This window comes from Centruroides vittatus, unplaced genomic scaffold, assembly GCF_030686945.1.
Source record: "Centruroides vittatus isolate TY-2023 unplaced genomic scaffold, ASM3068694v2 contig_2787, whole genome shotgun sequence".
NCBI classification, from domain to species: Eukaryota; Metazoa; Arthropoda; class Arachnida; order Scorpiones; family Buthidae; genus Centruroides; species Centruroides vittatus.
In genome coordinates, this window is record NW_027121767.1 from 129,285 (window position 1) to 145,573 (window position 16,289).

The 16,289-nt window shown below is 27.9% G+C and overlaps 1 protein-coding gene across 3 annotated transcripts in view; it reads right to left on the minus strand.

The window, feature by feature from the left end:
- Positions 1–15,649, minus strand: part of hook (hook microtubule tethering protein) — a 51,354-nt gene extending 35,705 nt beyond the window's left edge. For all 3 annotated transcript variants that reach the window (XR_010880279.1, XM_067266621.1, XM_067266622.1), the window contains exons 1-3: positions 15,494–15,649; positions 2,753–2,838; positions 80–152 (exon numbers count right to left, since the gene is read on the minus strand). Coding sequence is in view for 2 of the 3 variants with exons in the window: in XM_067266621.1 (XP_067122722.1) it covers positions 80–152; positions 2,753–2,838; positions 15,494–15,526 (192 nt within the window). In the remaining variant the exon portion in view is untranslated. The remainder of the gene's footprint in view (positions 1–79; positions 153–2,752; positions 2,839–15,493) is intronic.
- Positions 15,650–16,289: the final 640 nt, after the last annotated feature.

The following is a 16,289-nucleotide window of genomic DNA, read 5'->3' on the forward strand; positions in this document are numbered from 1 at the left end:
ATATAAATAAACTTAAGGAAATGGATTATTTAATGAGAGAAATAAGGAATCAAGCTCTTTATTTTTTGTAGGATCTAACCTTTAATCTCCAATTGCTTCCTGTATCCGTTTTTATTTTGGATATCCAAGCAGGATGAAAATAGTCAGGTGCACTGAAATAATTAATGAAATTAAATATTAAATACAATGTATTAATAATTGATAAAAATAATTTGATACAGATGGAAACTTATTTTTAAAACAATGTCAATTAAATTAATTTACTTGTATCTTTCATAAAATAAAACTGAGATCAGAATATTTTTCAAATAAAGCTACACCAACAGCCATATAATATCAGGCTAAATAACGGTGATAATAATTTTGAATTACTAATTAATTTGTCACTTAGCCCGATATTAAATTGGCTGTTGGTGTAGCTTTATTATAATGTATCGGGTTTGTGGGATGTTTATATTTGGATATTTTTCATTTGGTAATTTACAATTTGTAATGCAAATCAGAAAAGAAAAATCCAAAGTTAAATTCAGTATGGTTAACTAGTTAATGAGATATTTATTATTATTTTGCAATTGTTTGGACAAAATAATTATTACAATTTGAGTAACTTTTTATTTGAAGTTTTAATAAAATAGCTGCATGACATTTTGATTAACTTAATCAAAAATGTCTTTATGTTTATATATAAAATATATATACACAAGTCAAATGGCCTGATACCAGGCATCACTAAGGCATACTAAATTATAAATAAAAATAATAATATAGAGAAGATTATACTGTAAAAATATAAAATAATTTATATTGTTAATTTAAATTAATTTAAATAATAGCCAGAAGCACCCCTAGTGGCCATTTTTGGCATACTGTGACAAAAAGAAAGAAAATGGCCATTTTTTCAGCTTTATATAGTAGATATAACATCACATTATCAATACATTTAACTCTAGAGTCTCAATTATCTGTCTGATTTTCCAAGCCTTCCATGTTATCAGAAGACAGGTATTTTTTGTCTTTTTGTTTTATGCCAGATATTTAAAATGCTTTAGAATGAAAACCATCCAACTTAGATAATGCATTTAAAATTTGAATGCAAACATCAGGTAGTGTTTAACCTTTTCTAAATCAACCTACATAAAAGCCAGCAAAAATTTCCTTAATCAAATGTTTTCATCCTCATTCTATTGGACATCATCAAGTTGTAGAATTAGAAAATGGAGCCGTGCTGGTATTGTGACATGACAAACAGAACACTACATGATTTAAAATGCTGCAGAAACGCTGCACTTGAATGATGTTGAATAACTCATAGTCCTGTAGTTACACATGTGCAAACTTTCCATCATATGTCATTTGCAACTATGGGTACATGAACAGGATATATTTGCTTCAAACAGATGCGTGTTGTCAAATTTACATTACTTCACTTGCAAAACAATGATCATCATGCAGGTACTATGTTTCACTATCTGCAGATACTAGACAAAATCTAACACCAGACTAGATTCAAATGTATGAGGTTCACCTGGCTTCAGGTTAAAAAATTTTTCATTGTTGTTCAATGTTATAAAAACCACATTAGAAATTCTTAGCTATACTTTTAAGATGTCTGTTTATTAAGATTTAAAATTTAATTATCTGGATCCATACTTAGATTACTTTTCAATATCTTTAAATTAACCATCATCAATAAAATAAAACACATTACAAAATTTTAAAAACATGTTTTTAAGATATTTGAATTAATTATTAAATTTTTAATAATAATAAGCCAAACAATTGCTGGATTACATCAGACTACTTTACCAAGATTAATCGTGGTAAAGTAGCTCAATGTAATCCAGTAGTTGTTTGGCTTATTACTAATATATCAGATGTTGAGATGATTGTATATGTATAAATTATAGTAAGAGTAACTAAATTGTATATTCAATTTATTTCTATTAATACTCTTCTACAGAAAATAAAACAAATCTGAGAACACATATCTAATAATTTTTTAAAAAAGCCAATATTCTTTAAAAATTATCTATTTTATATCTGGAAAATATAAAATCAAAGAATATATGAAGAAAGAAAGTAACTTAAAATTAATCTTTTATGGAAGAAAGCCCTCAGTTCTTATAAATCCTATAAAATGCAATTCTTAATTATTTTATCTTCTTATAAAAAATCAATAATATTTTCAATCTTATTTTAGAAGTATTACATTTATTCCTTAATTTTATAATAACTAAAACATTAATCTGATTTTAACAATTTTGAATGAATTCCAATTTATTCAAAATTCTTGAAAATTCACTCTAAAAAATTGTTACACTTAAATATTGATCATTCAAAACTTAAAAATATTGTATAAACAAAAGACAATGTGTTTCCGAAAAGTCTTTAACCACAATTTATTTGTAATAATTTTTTTCTGAAATTTTTCACTAAAAAGTTTTCTTCTCCCATGAAAAAGTGATTTAATCAAGAAATAGCTTTAAAAAATAAAAAAAAAAGATGGACTTGTTAACTATAAAAAAGATGGACTCTATAATTATGTTAAAATTAATTTTAAAAAACTTTTAGATTAAGACCTTTTGCAAGAAAAATATTAAAATAAATGTAAAATATTTTGAGTATAAAATTTTTGTTAATGGTACATTCAAACTAACTAACTGTTTGAAAATATCTACAAAATTTAACATGAAATGTTAAATCTTATAGATACAGTTTTTAAACAGTTTAAAAAAAGAGTAAATTTACTTACATCTGAGCCAAGACTTCTGCTATGGCCACACCATTTGAAAGTTCTTCAACTGTTTCATGTGGAGCTTTCACTTTAAACGTCTTCAACTGAAATTTAAAAATTACCTTAAATTAATTCATTTCTAAAATTCTATTCAGATTTCTTTCAAACATCTTATATACTTTTTTACACTTAAGAATATCATTAAAATGATTAATTATTTCAATAGTTTTAATAATTATTTTTTAAAATCAAGGAATTTTACACTTATCTATAATTATCAAAATTATTTAGTACATATATTAATTTTATATTAATTAAAATTATATGATAAAAGCAATTAAACAACATTGGCAATATATTAACATACTTATACATATTAACATAGCATATAAAGACTCAGATTGTGATTTGAGTGTGGAAGTCTTTATTTGTCTACTTTTAACAAGGGTTATTGTTTTTGGGAAATTCAGTATAATCATATTATTGAGAATGTTACAATTAAATATATATCAAATCTGTATGAAATTTTATTATTGTAATTGTTATATATATAATAATTGTGTATAATGATAATGATTCTGTGTATAAATGTGCACATCTATATATATAATTGAGATGGGTTGATGATGATGATAAGCGCAGAGCCCAAATGGTTAGGAGTTGAAAGTTAAAATTTGGTACACAGTTATACCCCGTTCGCACCGAGCATTTCAATCTAGATTGTGACCAAGGTCAGCGACTATGCCTTGGTGCGAACACCCTTGACCGTTTCAATCTCGACTGAAACGACGTTCAATCGCGATTGACTGGAGAGAGTTCTTGAAACTAGATCCAGTCATAAGAGAGATCCCACAATCCCACGCGCGTGAGAAAATACAACATGGCTACAGAACACATGTCGGGCTATCGGCAAAGAAATAAAAAAGATGTTTGGAGAGACGATGACATCTGTCTATTATTAGATATATGGCAAGATAAAGTATTTATTTCTAATCAAAACTTCCATTTTGTGTGTTGGTGTTTGTGACTTACCGAGTAGTTATGCCAGTTTTATCATCGCTTACAATAGCCGGGTTATTCTCAAGCGAATTACCTGTGCGAACGGCACGACGTTTGAATAGCGACAATCACAATCCAGATTGTAGGTAAATCGAGATCGAAGTTAGTCGAGGATTGTGTGCGAACGTAGTATTAGGGTACATCATGAGAATGTACATTAAGAAGGGATTTTTCAAAATTCCCCTCCACAGGGGAGAGGATTAAGGCTTACCTTGAAGAACTCAGCTTCTACTGTACTATTTTAGATGCAATTTTTTGTTTTTAACTGTCTTCTTAGCCAATCTTACCCGTTTTCACAAAATGCAAAGAATTAGGTCCCCCTATTTCCAGACTAATTAGAGAATTTTTAGATGGGTCTATAAATATGTTCAATTTCCCACAAAAACGCAAAATAGTGTATCTGCACCTGTAAATCTAGCATGCCACTTTTTATTAACACTTCCATTGTTAAGGAATACACTTCTTTCGTCACCACGTGGTACCTTACTAAATGTGGTACCCTACTAAAACACAGTTAAAAACAAACAATTGCATCTAAAATAGTACAATAGAAGCTGAGTTCTTCAGGGTAAGCCTTAATCCTCTCCCTCTCCCCAGTGGAGGGGAATTTCGAAATCCCTTCTTAGTGTATGTTCTCGTGACATACCCTAACTGTGTACCAAATTTCAACTTTCAACTCCTAACCATTCGGGCTCTGCACTTATCATCATCATCATCATCATCATCATATATATATATATATATTTAATTGTAACATATATTGACTAAGAATTTGACATTACTTACAAAAAAATCTGCTAGCATTATGAAATATTATAAACAAAAAATTTGCATAATATAATTTTTTAACATGTTTTAAATTTTCTTTTTTATTTAAGAAAGATTCTTTACATTGTTGAATTTCCAATATTCATCACAAATTTTGTTATATTGCAAATCTTGATTAGTCCTGATTGACAAACAACTAATCAAAATATAAGGCAAATTATTATTCAGATAAAAACAGTAGATAGAATCATTCTATCTCATTATGGGAAATAAATAAATAAATATTTTTTTAATAGTGCATAATTTTTCATAAGTTTATCTCACCAATCTTGTAAAAATAAAATATCTTACATATTTTCACTTTCTAAAAGCAATCATTATGCTTGAAAATGTATAATTTTTTATTCTTCTGAAAATCCTTCACATTAATGAAAACATCCAATGACCAGAATTCTCTAACAATGCTGGGTTATATTATTCAGTCATCAATACAGAACTGACATACCTACACCATACACATATTTTGTTCATCATTAACTTGTTCATTTTATGTCATGTTTATATTTATTCAGCTTTTTATCAATGCCTGCAGCACTTCAATCTAACAGGCTCATGCTAAAAAAAAATTAACTAACTGATTCATATCATTTTGCTTGGACTATCCTAATAATACACTTCTGCACTAAAATAAAGAAAAAAATTAATTAAAAAGCTTCACTAGTGCAAATAAGTTGGAATTAATAATTAATCCCAACTTATTTGCACTAGTGAAGCTATTTATATCATCACACACAACATATATAAATGTATATCTTTTATTTTTCATAGAAATTTAATATCAAACAACTAGCAGATAAAATGACAATTTTTTTTTACTTTTATTAAATAAATACAGTAGAGTGTCATTTATCCAAATCAATTGAGGACTAAAGTTGTCCGGATAACTTATTTTTCGGATAACTGATTATGTACGAAAAAATATATTAACCTATCCCATGTTGAAATTTTTCTCCATTGCATGTCGCTTTGCATTAATTTTCATCAATTTTAAGCCTAATGAAAATTTTTATAACAACAATCATGGCTATTGTATCGTTAAAAATTATTTCTTTATTTTGTACAAACAATATAAATATATTGAAAAATATAAAAACAAAAAAAAAATTATACTTTAAAAGTTAATCTAGTATCAAAAACATTCGATTCAGCATGAAGTCTGACTGGAAAGCTATCAGTTAACCGATGTTTCAGTTGATCAACTTTCGGAATAAACGACGCTCTACTGTACATTAAAATTATATGATTAAGCATGCAATTGCTTGAGAGAATGAATCAATGGATATACAGGCTTTTACTGATTCCTCAGGAATCAATAAAAGCCTGTATATTCATCTTAATTATGTTCCTGTACAATTCATTCTCTCAAGCAATTGTATGCTTACTCATAACAATTATGACAACAAAAGGCAATCAAGTACAAATTAAAATCATATTTTTTACCATCACAAGAAAGAAAATTATATTCTTTATCATATTATTCTGAAATATCTGCCCAATACTTAAAACTGTATATTATAATTAAACAACTATAATAAGTAAAAACTGCTCAAATATTCAAGTTTATTTTATCAACAATGTTTCAAGGCAATAGTTTTGAATAAAACATTCAATATTTAGAGTTTTTATTTAAAAAACAATTTTGGTAAAATATCAAGTACAATTCATAACAAGCTCAAATTGATTATAGTGTATAGTACAAGAGAAACTAAACAATAAATTCATAAAGTATAAAAAAGTGAAAGAACAAAAACTTTTCTTCTGATTATTGACTAGAACATGCATTTGCTACATAATATCATCACACTGTTACATTAGACATCTTCTGCCCACTCTCTACCTTTGCTATTATACTCTCACCTTTCGAAAATAAAAACCGATGCAAAACTTAATGAGTGCCTGCCTGACAGTCTCGCAAATACTATAAAAGAATTGTTTCTGTCAGAAAAATAAAAGGCTAGAATTACAAGGGAGTATTTCAAAGTTCATGGAATACTATCTGATCAGTATATATCGGGTTGAGCGTCAATGTTGACATCTCCCACGCTCCAAAAAGTTTCAAATTATTACCTGGAGACAAGGGAAAATCAATTGGTATTCGCTATTTTTGTCGCTTTGTTATGTTTGTTCAGTGAAGTGTTCGTTAGCTGAACATGTGTTCCTTGTCCAATCATAAAAATCTTTTGCGAAAGTGTTCGTTATCGAATTTGTTCGTTAACCAATCACCCACTGTATATGAAAATGAATGATCTGAAGTTTAACTACTGTATTTACTCAAATGTAAGACACATTCAATGATGTCTTATATTCCTTAATTTCACATGCTCACCCAGAGATTATTTTTTCAAAAATTTTATAAATAAAAATAACAAATTTAACATAAATTAATAATTTTATTCACTTAATTGCATTATTGACTTAAATGTAAACCTTCTTAATTGTATTAATATTTAACGCAAATATAGACAAGATTAAAAGTAACTTGTATATACCAACACAGAAATGACAATTTTGTACAGACTATTATCTAGCCTATAGAAAATTATCATCATCTAACTATTAAATCATATATATGAAAAACAGACATTAACATTCTCATATATTCTTTCGAGACTGCATAATATTCATGATTAAACAATTTACTACAACACCTTATGAACGTGAAGCCCAATTTTTATTACTTCCAAATGTTTTTGGTCATGTTAAATGACCTTCCTCAAGAAAAGAAAAACAAAACAAACTAAAAACAAATGGTTACAGCAAGTCTACTGCAAGTAGTTCGTGACCGTAAACACTGACACTACGTGGAAGTTTGGCAAATTTGTAAAGCGAACCATAAAGGCCTCTCAATCAATTTTTGAGAATCTACAAAAGTATCGGCAGCATGGTCCTCTAGCCTAATTTAAACCATGTTATTTTAGAAAGATAGTATGCATGTATTATCATACATTCGCATTTATAATTTTCTGTATCATCATTTGGTATTTTAATTTCCTTTAAGTTTATGCTTTGTATTATTCCAGTTGCAAGGTAAAGATGACGTACATAAGCCGCAACGGAATATATTTCAAAAATTCGAAACTCTTGTTCGTTTTTGATTTTGTACTAAGTGTTTGATTTTTACAGTTGCTGTAACCGTTTGTTTTTAGTTTGTTTTGTTTTTCTTTTCTTTTCTTTGGGAAGGTCATTTAACATGACCAAAAACGTTTGGAAGTAATAAAAATTAGGCTGCACATACGTAAGGAGTCGTAGTAAGTTGTTTAATCATTCTCATATATATTGGGTTGTTCGAAAAGTAATTTCGTTTTTTATTACTAGAGGAATTTGACGTATTTTTACCAGCCAATTTTATTTTAAACCACATTTTCATTATATACTTCGACAGCTGACATTTTAAAGCTTATTTGTAAAAAATTTTGTTTGATTCTGTAGAATTGTTTTTTTTTTCGGTGACCCATCAAATATGGAAAATCGAAAGCATCATTTTCAGCATATTTTGCTTTTTTATAACTAAAAAATCAAAATGCTGCTCAAACAAAAAAAAATTTTGGTACATGTTTGGAGAAGATGTGTTGAGAGAAAGACAGTGCCAAAACTGGTTTACAAAATTGCATTCTGGCAATTTTGATATCAAAGATACACCACATTCTGGATGGCCATTTGAAGCCAATGAAAACAAAATAAAGGTACTGATTGAAGCAATCTGCCATATAACAACACGTAAAATCTGTTAAATTAGACTGTTTATTATTACTTAAAACAAATTGGTTTTGTTTCAAAGCTCAATATATGGGTTCCACATGTTATTAAAGAGAGATGCTCTCTATGGTTGGATTTTAAAAAAAAATTTTTTTTTTTGAGCTTTTACCAGACAATTTAACAATTGATTCAAAAGTGTACTGCCATCGAGTAAACAAATTGAGTAATATCATCAAACAAAAAAGGCCAGAATTGATCAACAAACAAAGTGTAGTGTTTTACCATAATAATGCCAAATTTCACACAAGTTTGGTAATTCGTCAGAAACTGTTATAACTTAGATAGGTCTAAGCTATAACAGTTTCTGACGTGTTATCACACCAACCATATTCGCCAGATCAGGACACTCAGATTATTACTTGTTCCAGTCTTTACAAATTTTTTTTAACTGTAAGACATTTACTTGAAATGACAATGTCAAAAATCACTTGGATCAGTTTTTTGTAAACGACGATCAAAATTTTTATGAATGTGAAATCATGCTACTATCAGAAACAATGACAACAGGTATTTGACCAAAACAATCAATACATAATTCAATAAAATATTTATTATAAGAATATTGCGTTTATTTTTCTATGGAAAAAACGAAATTACTTTCCAAAAAACCCAATACATTTCACTCATAAAGTTACTTGAAATCTTAACTGTAAACAGGGTTCCTACTCGAATTTTTGTTTTAAATTCCATCTCCAACTTTTTAGCTGGTTATTTTTTCTAATTAACAGTTATATATTTTTTATAATCGATGAATTAGTAAAATTAAAAATAAAATAAGAAAGACAGAATTATAGCATGTCTTTTCTACATAAAACTAAAATGTTTTATTAAATAATAATTTATCCTGTTATTAACTCATAACTGTAAAACTTCGTGCTTTGAAAAAAAGAAAAAAGCCATTAATTATTATTAAAAAATTCTGTATAATCCATGTACAAAAGTATAAACTAAAAAATATTAATAAACTAGGAAAAATGTTTCAAAAATCAGAAAATTGTTTTATGTGATCAAAATTATTAAAATAATAAATAATGCCATTTGGATTAATATTAAGTTATTTATCATTTTTGGTTCTTTATCATTTTTTTCATCAGTTCATTAACACCTGCCCTCAAATTGAAAGTGAAAATTGTAAGAGATGGAGTTAAAATACTTCAAAAAATTTTTATCAACATTAGATTATTAAAAGTATTAGATTTTTCTCAAACTTACAATACTGCATACAGCAGTTTTAAAATCCAGAAGTATTTTAAAGTTTAAAAATAACAATTGATATTTTTGTATGCTTGTATATTTTGTGTATGTTTGAGTGAAATTTTGGATCCTGAAAATATTCTGCACTACCTTTTCATAAGTTGCATTGTACCAGAGGCAACCAAGGAAACAAATTTCCTGAATTTTTGACAATTTTTAACAAATTCCCTGACTTTCCATGATTCAATTTTTCAAACACTAATGAAAATCCCTAACTTTCCAGGTGTATTAGGAACCCTGTATAAAAATAAAACTAATAATTCCAATCATATATGTATTAACTACAATTTAATCTAATTTATTCCAACAGCATTTCTATTTTCTATTTGACAGTATAATTTTCATTTTGTAATACAGTAGATCCCCCTATAACATGGGTTCATATAACATAGCAAAAAAATTGTGATTGTGTTTGTATAACACACTAAAAGAGACTCGTATAACACGGTAAAACGTCATCACTGACTTGTGTCATGACAGGATTAGTTGAATCTGGACCAATAGCAAACATTGTACAAACCATTGAGTTTAAACGAGCACTGGACCTACTAAAAAACAATTATTATTCAACGACCATAAAAATTATATTTTTATTAATGATGTCTCCAAAGTTAAGTTATTTTTCTGCGAAAAATTTGCTGATCAGGAAACATGCACCCGCCGTTCGATGAGCCGCACTGTGACGAAAACAAGCTTAAGCAATGGCATCATCGGACGGTGCACACTCGGCAAGTAATCCTACAATTTTTTGTTTATAGCATAGTTTACATGGATTATTCCCAAAAAATTATACGTGATTTGGAAATGTTAAGTCAAATTAGTCTAGAATCGATTAATTTTATGGAAGAATACCTTTCAAACAGCCGTAGCCCCTAAACTGCACAAGTGCTGGGCTGTGATTGGCTCGTGTATTTAAGTGACTCATACAACACGAATTCATATAACACGGAATGTATCTATCATCTTATAGGGGGACCTACTATATAAACTATTTATATATATAAAACTTAATTACACTGAAAAAAACTGTTAAAAAGTTGCTTGATATATATATTTCTTACAATATCAAGCAAATTTTAACAAAATTTTTTTCTCTCTATAAATTTGTTAATTAACAATTTCAAAAGTTTTACAACCATCAAAGGACTTTATACTCTTACAGATAGATAGTCTATTAATCTTAACTAGATGGTTGATTCCATCATTATTTTACTGTTACTACAATACAACAGATAGTTTTGAGTATTGTTTGTATCTTGTAAATTTTGTTATTAAAAAATGAACTATTTAAAAAATTTTAAATAATTATTTTATTTTAATGTCTCTCCTGTATCTACCTAATGTATTTAAAATACAGATGATGATGATAAAATATAGAAAAGTAAAAAAATTATGGATGATAAATTTTCAATAGAATGAACAATTAAATTCAAAATTAATACAAATTTTACAAATTAGAACTGCATTGTAACTTAAAGTTACACACACAAATTTCAAATAGTCAGGCACTTCATCAGGGAGACTCATACTATTAAAGTTTCCAATTATATGAATATGTATGCAGGGGTTGCTCTGGAAAATTTTAAAAAATTGCTAACCATTTTGCCAGTTTTAAACTTTTTCGCCACTTCAAATTATTTATTGCCACCAGTTTTACTTACTAATTAATGCAAGTGCTAGTAGCCTTATCAGTTTGAAGTCTGAAAAACAAAAGTAACATGTTACTTAGAAAGTTAAGCTGCCAGTTAGAAATAGGAATCATTTTTGAAAAATTTGTTAATTAATAACACATTTGATCTCAATGCTCAAACAGTATTTCATAGGTTCTGTCATGTCTAAATTTTTACACTTTATTCTACTGAATAAAGATCAAAGTGAAAAAGAAATGTCACCCCAAAAAATTACCCCATCTAGAAATACTGGTGGCATTGCATGGTTCTCAATGTCACTTCCTGCTTTTCTGTCCAAACTTGCTGAGTGACGTCCTGACATTGCTAGGTGTGTGGTGTATGATACTACCATCAGACAGGAGCTGGACATTCTGCTGTTTTTTCTGAAGTGTGCGTTGTGATTCAATTTCACTCTGAATGTCAAAATAAATAGACTAATTTTTATCACAATTATTATTTTTTATTGCCATTTTAATAAAAATATTGCCAAGTGGCAATTTTTGCACTATGTAGTATATGTGCAGAAGTTAGTATTTACTATTAAATATTGATTTTAGTAATAACAGTCAGTTGCTTTAAATGTTTTAAATTTTTGAACAACCTCTGACAAAACACATACAAAAATTCATTTCAAGAAACTAAATTATAATTTATTTCAAAAACAGTTTTCAATCAATTTAAATCCTGTTTTCAGTAATATTATATATTATCTATATAAATCTATATATGGCAGAACCCTGATTATCTGAGCCAAGTCTAAAAATAAATACATTACTTTTTTTATACTGTAATTCATAAAAAAAGTTTAAAATGATAATGTATTACAAAGTAATTTTTTTCTGTTACTTTTTATCATTTAAATTCGATATAGTATAAAAAGATGTTTAAAAGTAGGCTAGTATACAGAACTTTTATATTTGTAATTTTTAATGTGAAATGGCCATGGGCATTCATCTTATCCAGGTTTTTAGTTATCCAAGATGGCATCAGTCCACATTACCTCAGGTAATTGGGATTCTACTGTACAGAGAATACACTCAGGTGAAATTTATTTCAAATTTGTTAAGATACATTTACAATACATTTAGGATACACGAATTACATTTTCATCTTATACATCATTTTGAAGCATATTTAGTGTAGTTTAGCCCTATTGCATTTATTTTACTGTTTAATTTAATTTAAAATAATTAGAATCAAAAATATGCTCGATATTCTTGCCTTACTGGCACTCCTCCCTGCCATTCCAGATATTGAACCTATCCCTACGAAATACAAAAACATTCACCCACAAAAATATAGTACAATGGGTGATCGGTTAATGAACATAATCCATTCTAAGACTTTGTCCGATATCCGAATTGTTCATTAACCAATTATCAATTTACATAGGTTTTTATGGGAATTTGATTAATTCATTCTGGAGACCCCAAAAAATAAAAATATATATATATTTTCTTACTATGTTTATTTATATGTAATAATAAAAATACATATATACACATTCTTGCATTTTTATTAGTCATGTTTTTTTTGTTTGTGGGATTAAAGAATGTGTCTAATGTCAATTGCTTTTCTCTCTTCTTTAGGATTTTTCAAAAGTAACAATAGCATTGTAATTGTAGAGATCCCTAAGCTTATTAACCTCAACCTGATTTGGATGCCAATCTAAGACTGTTGTTCTGACATCCTCCAACTTCAAAAGATGTTTAATAGCAGATATTGGCATTAATCCTCCTTTTCAGAAGAAAACATATCTCGCAGAGTTTCTTGGTGTTCTTCTGTCATCAGATCCGTTTCAGGTTCCATTATGAGCTCTTTAATGTTCTTTATTTCCCGGGAACATGTAATTTTTTTATTTCTTTAGCTGCTTGAATCTTCTTGATTATACTGTATCTTATTTAAGAAAGATAGCAGTCTACTGTAGACCTGTTCAAGCCATACTGCCCAGCGACATCCAACATCTTCTGCCCACTCTCTACCTTTGCTATTATACTCTCCTTTCGAAAATAAATCCTACATGAAACTTAACAAATGCCCACCCAACAGTCTCGCGAATACTATAAAAGAATTGTTTCTGTCAGAAAAATAAAAGGCTGGAATTACAAGGGAGAGTTTCAAAGTTCGGAGGAATACTATACAATCAGTATATATCAGATTAAGCGTCGATGTCAACATCTCCTGCACTTGTTCCAAATTGTTGCCTGAAGACAAGGGAAGACTAATCAGTATTCATTATTTTACATTGCTTCTTCTTGTGTTTGTTCTGTGAGGTGTTCATTATCCGAACATGTGTTCATTGTCTGAACGTAAAAATCTTTCATGAAAGTGTTCGTTATCCAATTTGTGCGTCGACCGATCACCCACTGTATACCAAAAAATTTTGTCTTATATTAATAAACTTTAGGTAAAAAATTGATTTGCTTCTGTATTAGCCCTATATATTTGTAATTTGACATCTTTTACAGTAAATATTTTTGCTGGTTACAACTAGTATTCAATAATAGAAAATAATTTATTTCTGTTTAATAATATATTATTGCTAAACATTGGAAGGTAATAACTAAACAATCACCCATTAAATGTATATGTTATTCATACATGCATATCTAAGTTATAATTACTATATTACTAAAATATTTTCCATTAATTACTACTCTATCACTATCGCAACTTTAATTTTAGCCATTAATATCTCAAACTATTTATTTTACGTGCGTAAAAATGTAATAAATGAATAATTATTATTATTTTAAATCTTGCAGCCATAAGAAATATTTTTGTTCATAGACTTCAAATACTAGCATACTATCAGTTCGAAAACTTGTGGATTAAAAAGGATACCAGTTATTAAAATCAGTTCAAATTCTAAGTTAATATTAGAAGAGTTAGATCATATGGTTTGAAACTTAAATTAGTGAAAAACAACAATAATGTATGCTTATTAATTATTTAAATACAAGTTTTTATTAATGTGAATACAAGTTTTTATATTCAATTATTTAAATTGTTTTTACAGTTATATACAGTATCAAGAAAAGATAACACGGAAGACCTGTTGTCATATTCAAAATCATTTTGACTATTATTCATAAAATATCAATAACTGTTATAACAATTTATTTTTTATAATAATTGTAATAAGCTTATTATAAATCCTTTCTTAATTTATTCTTCTGAAATAGAAGGCAGACCAACACTTAATATAAATGTTTTTGATGTTATCAGACAATAATAACTTTACTAACTGCTACCTTCTACATAATACTGTATATAATACAGAAAATAAAACATATATAATACATTAAATCCATTGTGTAAATATAAATTTTAAATAAAAAAATTACAAAATAGTATCAAAAATAAAATATCTTATCACTTTTGAATTTTATCAAACAAAATCAAAATATCTATAGATTTTTCCCCCAAACAAACTGCAAATGTTAATAATTCAACCAAACCCATTCAGGATGGAATTTTTTAGTTTAGGTTTTAACTTTGACAATTTTCAGTACCCAATTTTCTTCTTCAATAGTTTTTCTGAACTTTAAAATAACAAATTCATTATCTTCAAACAAGTTCAATGAAATAGGCATTTAAAATATGCAAACTGCAATTTAAATTTTTTTCAGTGTTGTAATTTACATATTACATAAAATATTATAAAATTTACTACCACATATTATTTTTCCATACTCCCATGTATATTAAAACACACAAAAATTAAAATTTATATTTTTTGAGTAGACTGACTGATAAAAAATCAATTCATTTTTATTAATCAGTGAAAAAGTAAAAACCTGTTTCTGAGTAGATAAATAGATAAATTAGTAAGGCTTCATTCTTCAGTTTAAATTGTTTTAATGTAGGTATTTAGTGCCAACGAAAAAAAATCATTTTTGGTGTTTTGATGAATATAAAAAGCAATTTGAATTATTATTTATATTATTAATTCCTTTAAATGTTAAAGAAATTAATCAATTTCATAAACCTAATTCTGTTTGTCTGATTCCTTATAAAGATAATTAAACGTTTAAGTTTTGTGAAAGTCAACAATGATTACTTATAAAACTTTGAAAATTAAATTAACTAACGAACCTATAAATAAACACAAGTCTTTGACTTAACCCATTGAATCAGTATCGTCAATTAAATTATCGTGAGATATAAATAAAGCAAAGCAAAACTATACCCATATAATCAAACTGCCCGTGATATCGTCCATGCTGTTAAAGAATATTTAACTTGTCCAAATCTGCGCTGGCGTTTCTTCGAAACTCTACACTTCTACTATACATAAACATTCGCCATCTTGTCACTTCCTACAATAAGATAACAGAGTTCATAAAATGATCTACTCCAGAATACGTTCCGGAACGTACACTAATCTCTGAGTAACTTTATGAACGCAAAATTTTAATTCGACTTATCGTAATAATTTTGCTTTATTAACTTTCAGTTAATTATGATTATTAATATATTAATAAATATAAATTTTAATAATTATCATTAAGCTGTAACTTTTTAAAACTATGCGTGAATTGTTGAGATCGGTACGTGTGTAATGTCTGATTTTTCACGGTTATTTACTTCTTGATATGGATCAAAGAAGTCGTTCAAAAAGATTTTTATTCTGCTCTTTTTTCCTCAAATTTGCTCACATTTAAATAAAATTCTTTAGAAATTATGTAATTTTTAATTACCGTAGACTGGGGTTACTTTGTGGACAAGTAGGGTAACTTTAGGACAATCAGTGTTTTCAATGAATTTAAAGTCAATGCCACAGGCTGTGCCGTAACTAGGCAGGGGAAATAGGTGCACCCGCACAGGGCCCACTTGGAAGGGGGCCCAAAATGCATGTATTTGTTTTATTTTCCCAAATCTAATTAATTAAGGGGCCTAAATGCAAATTCTTGCACAGGGCACAGGAATGGCTAGGTACGGCACTGGCTACAGCTAGAGTACCTAGATATCAGAGTAGCGACATA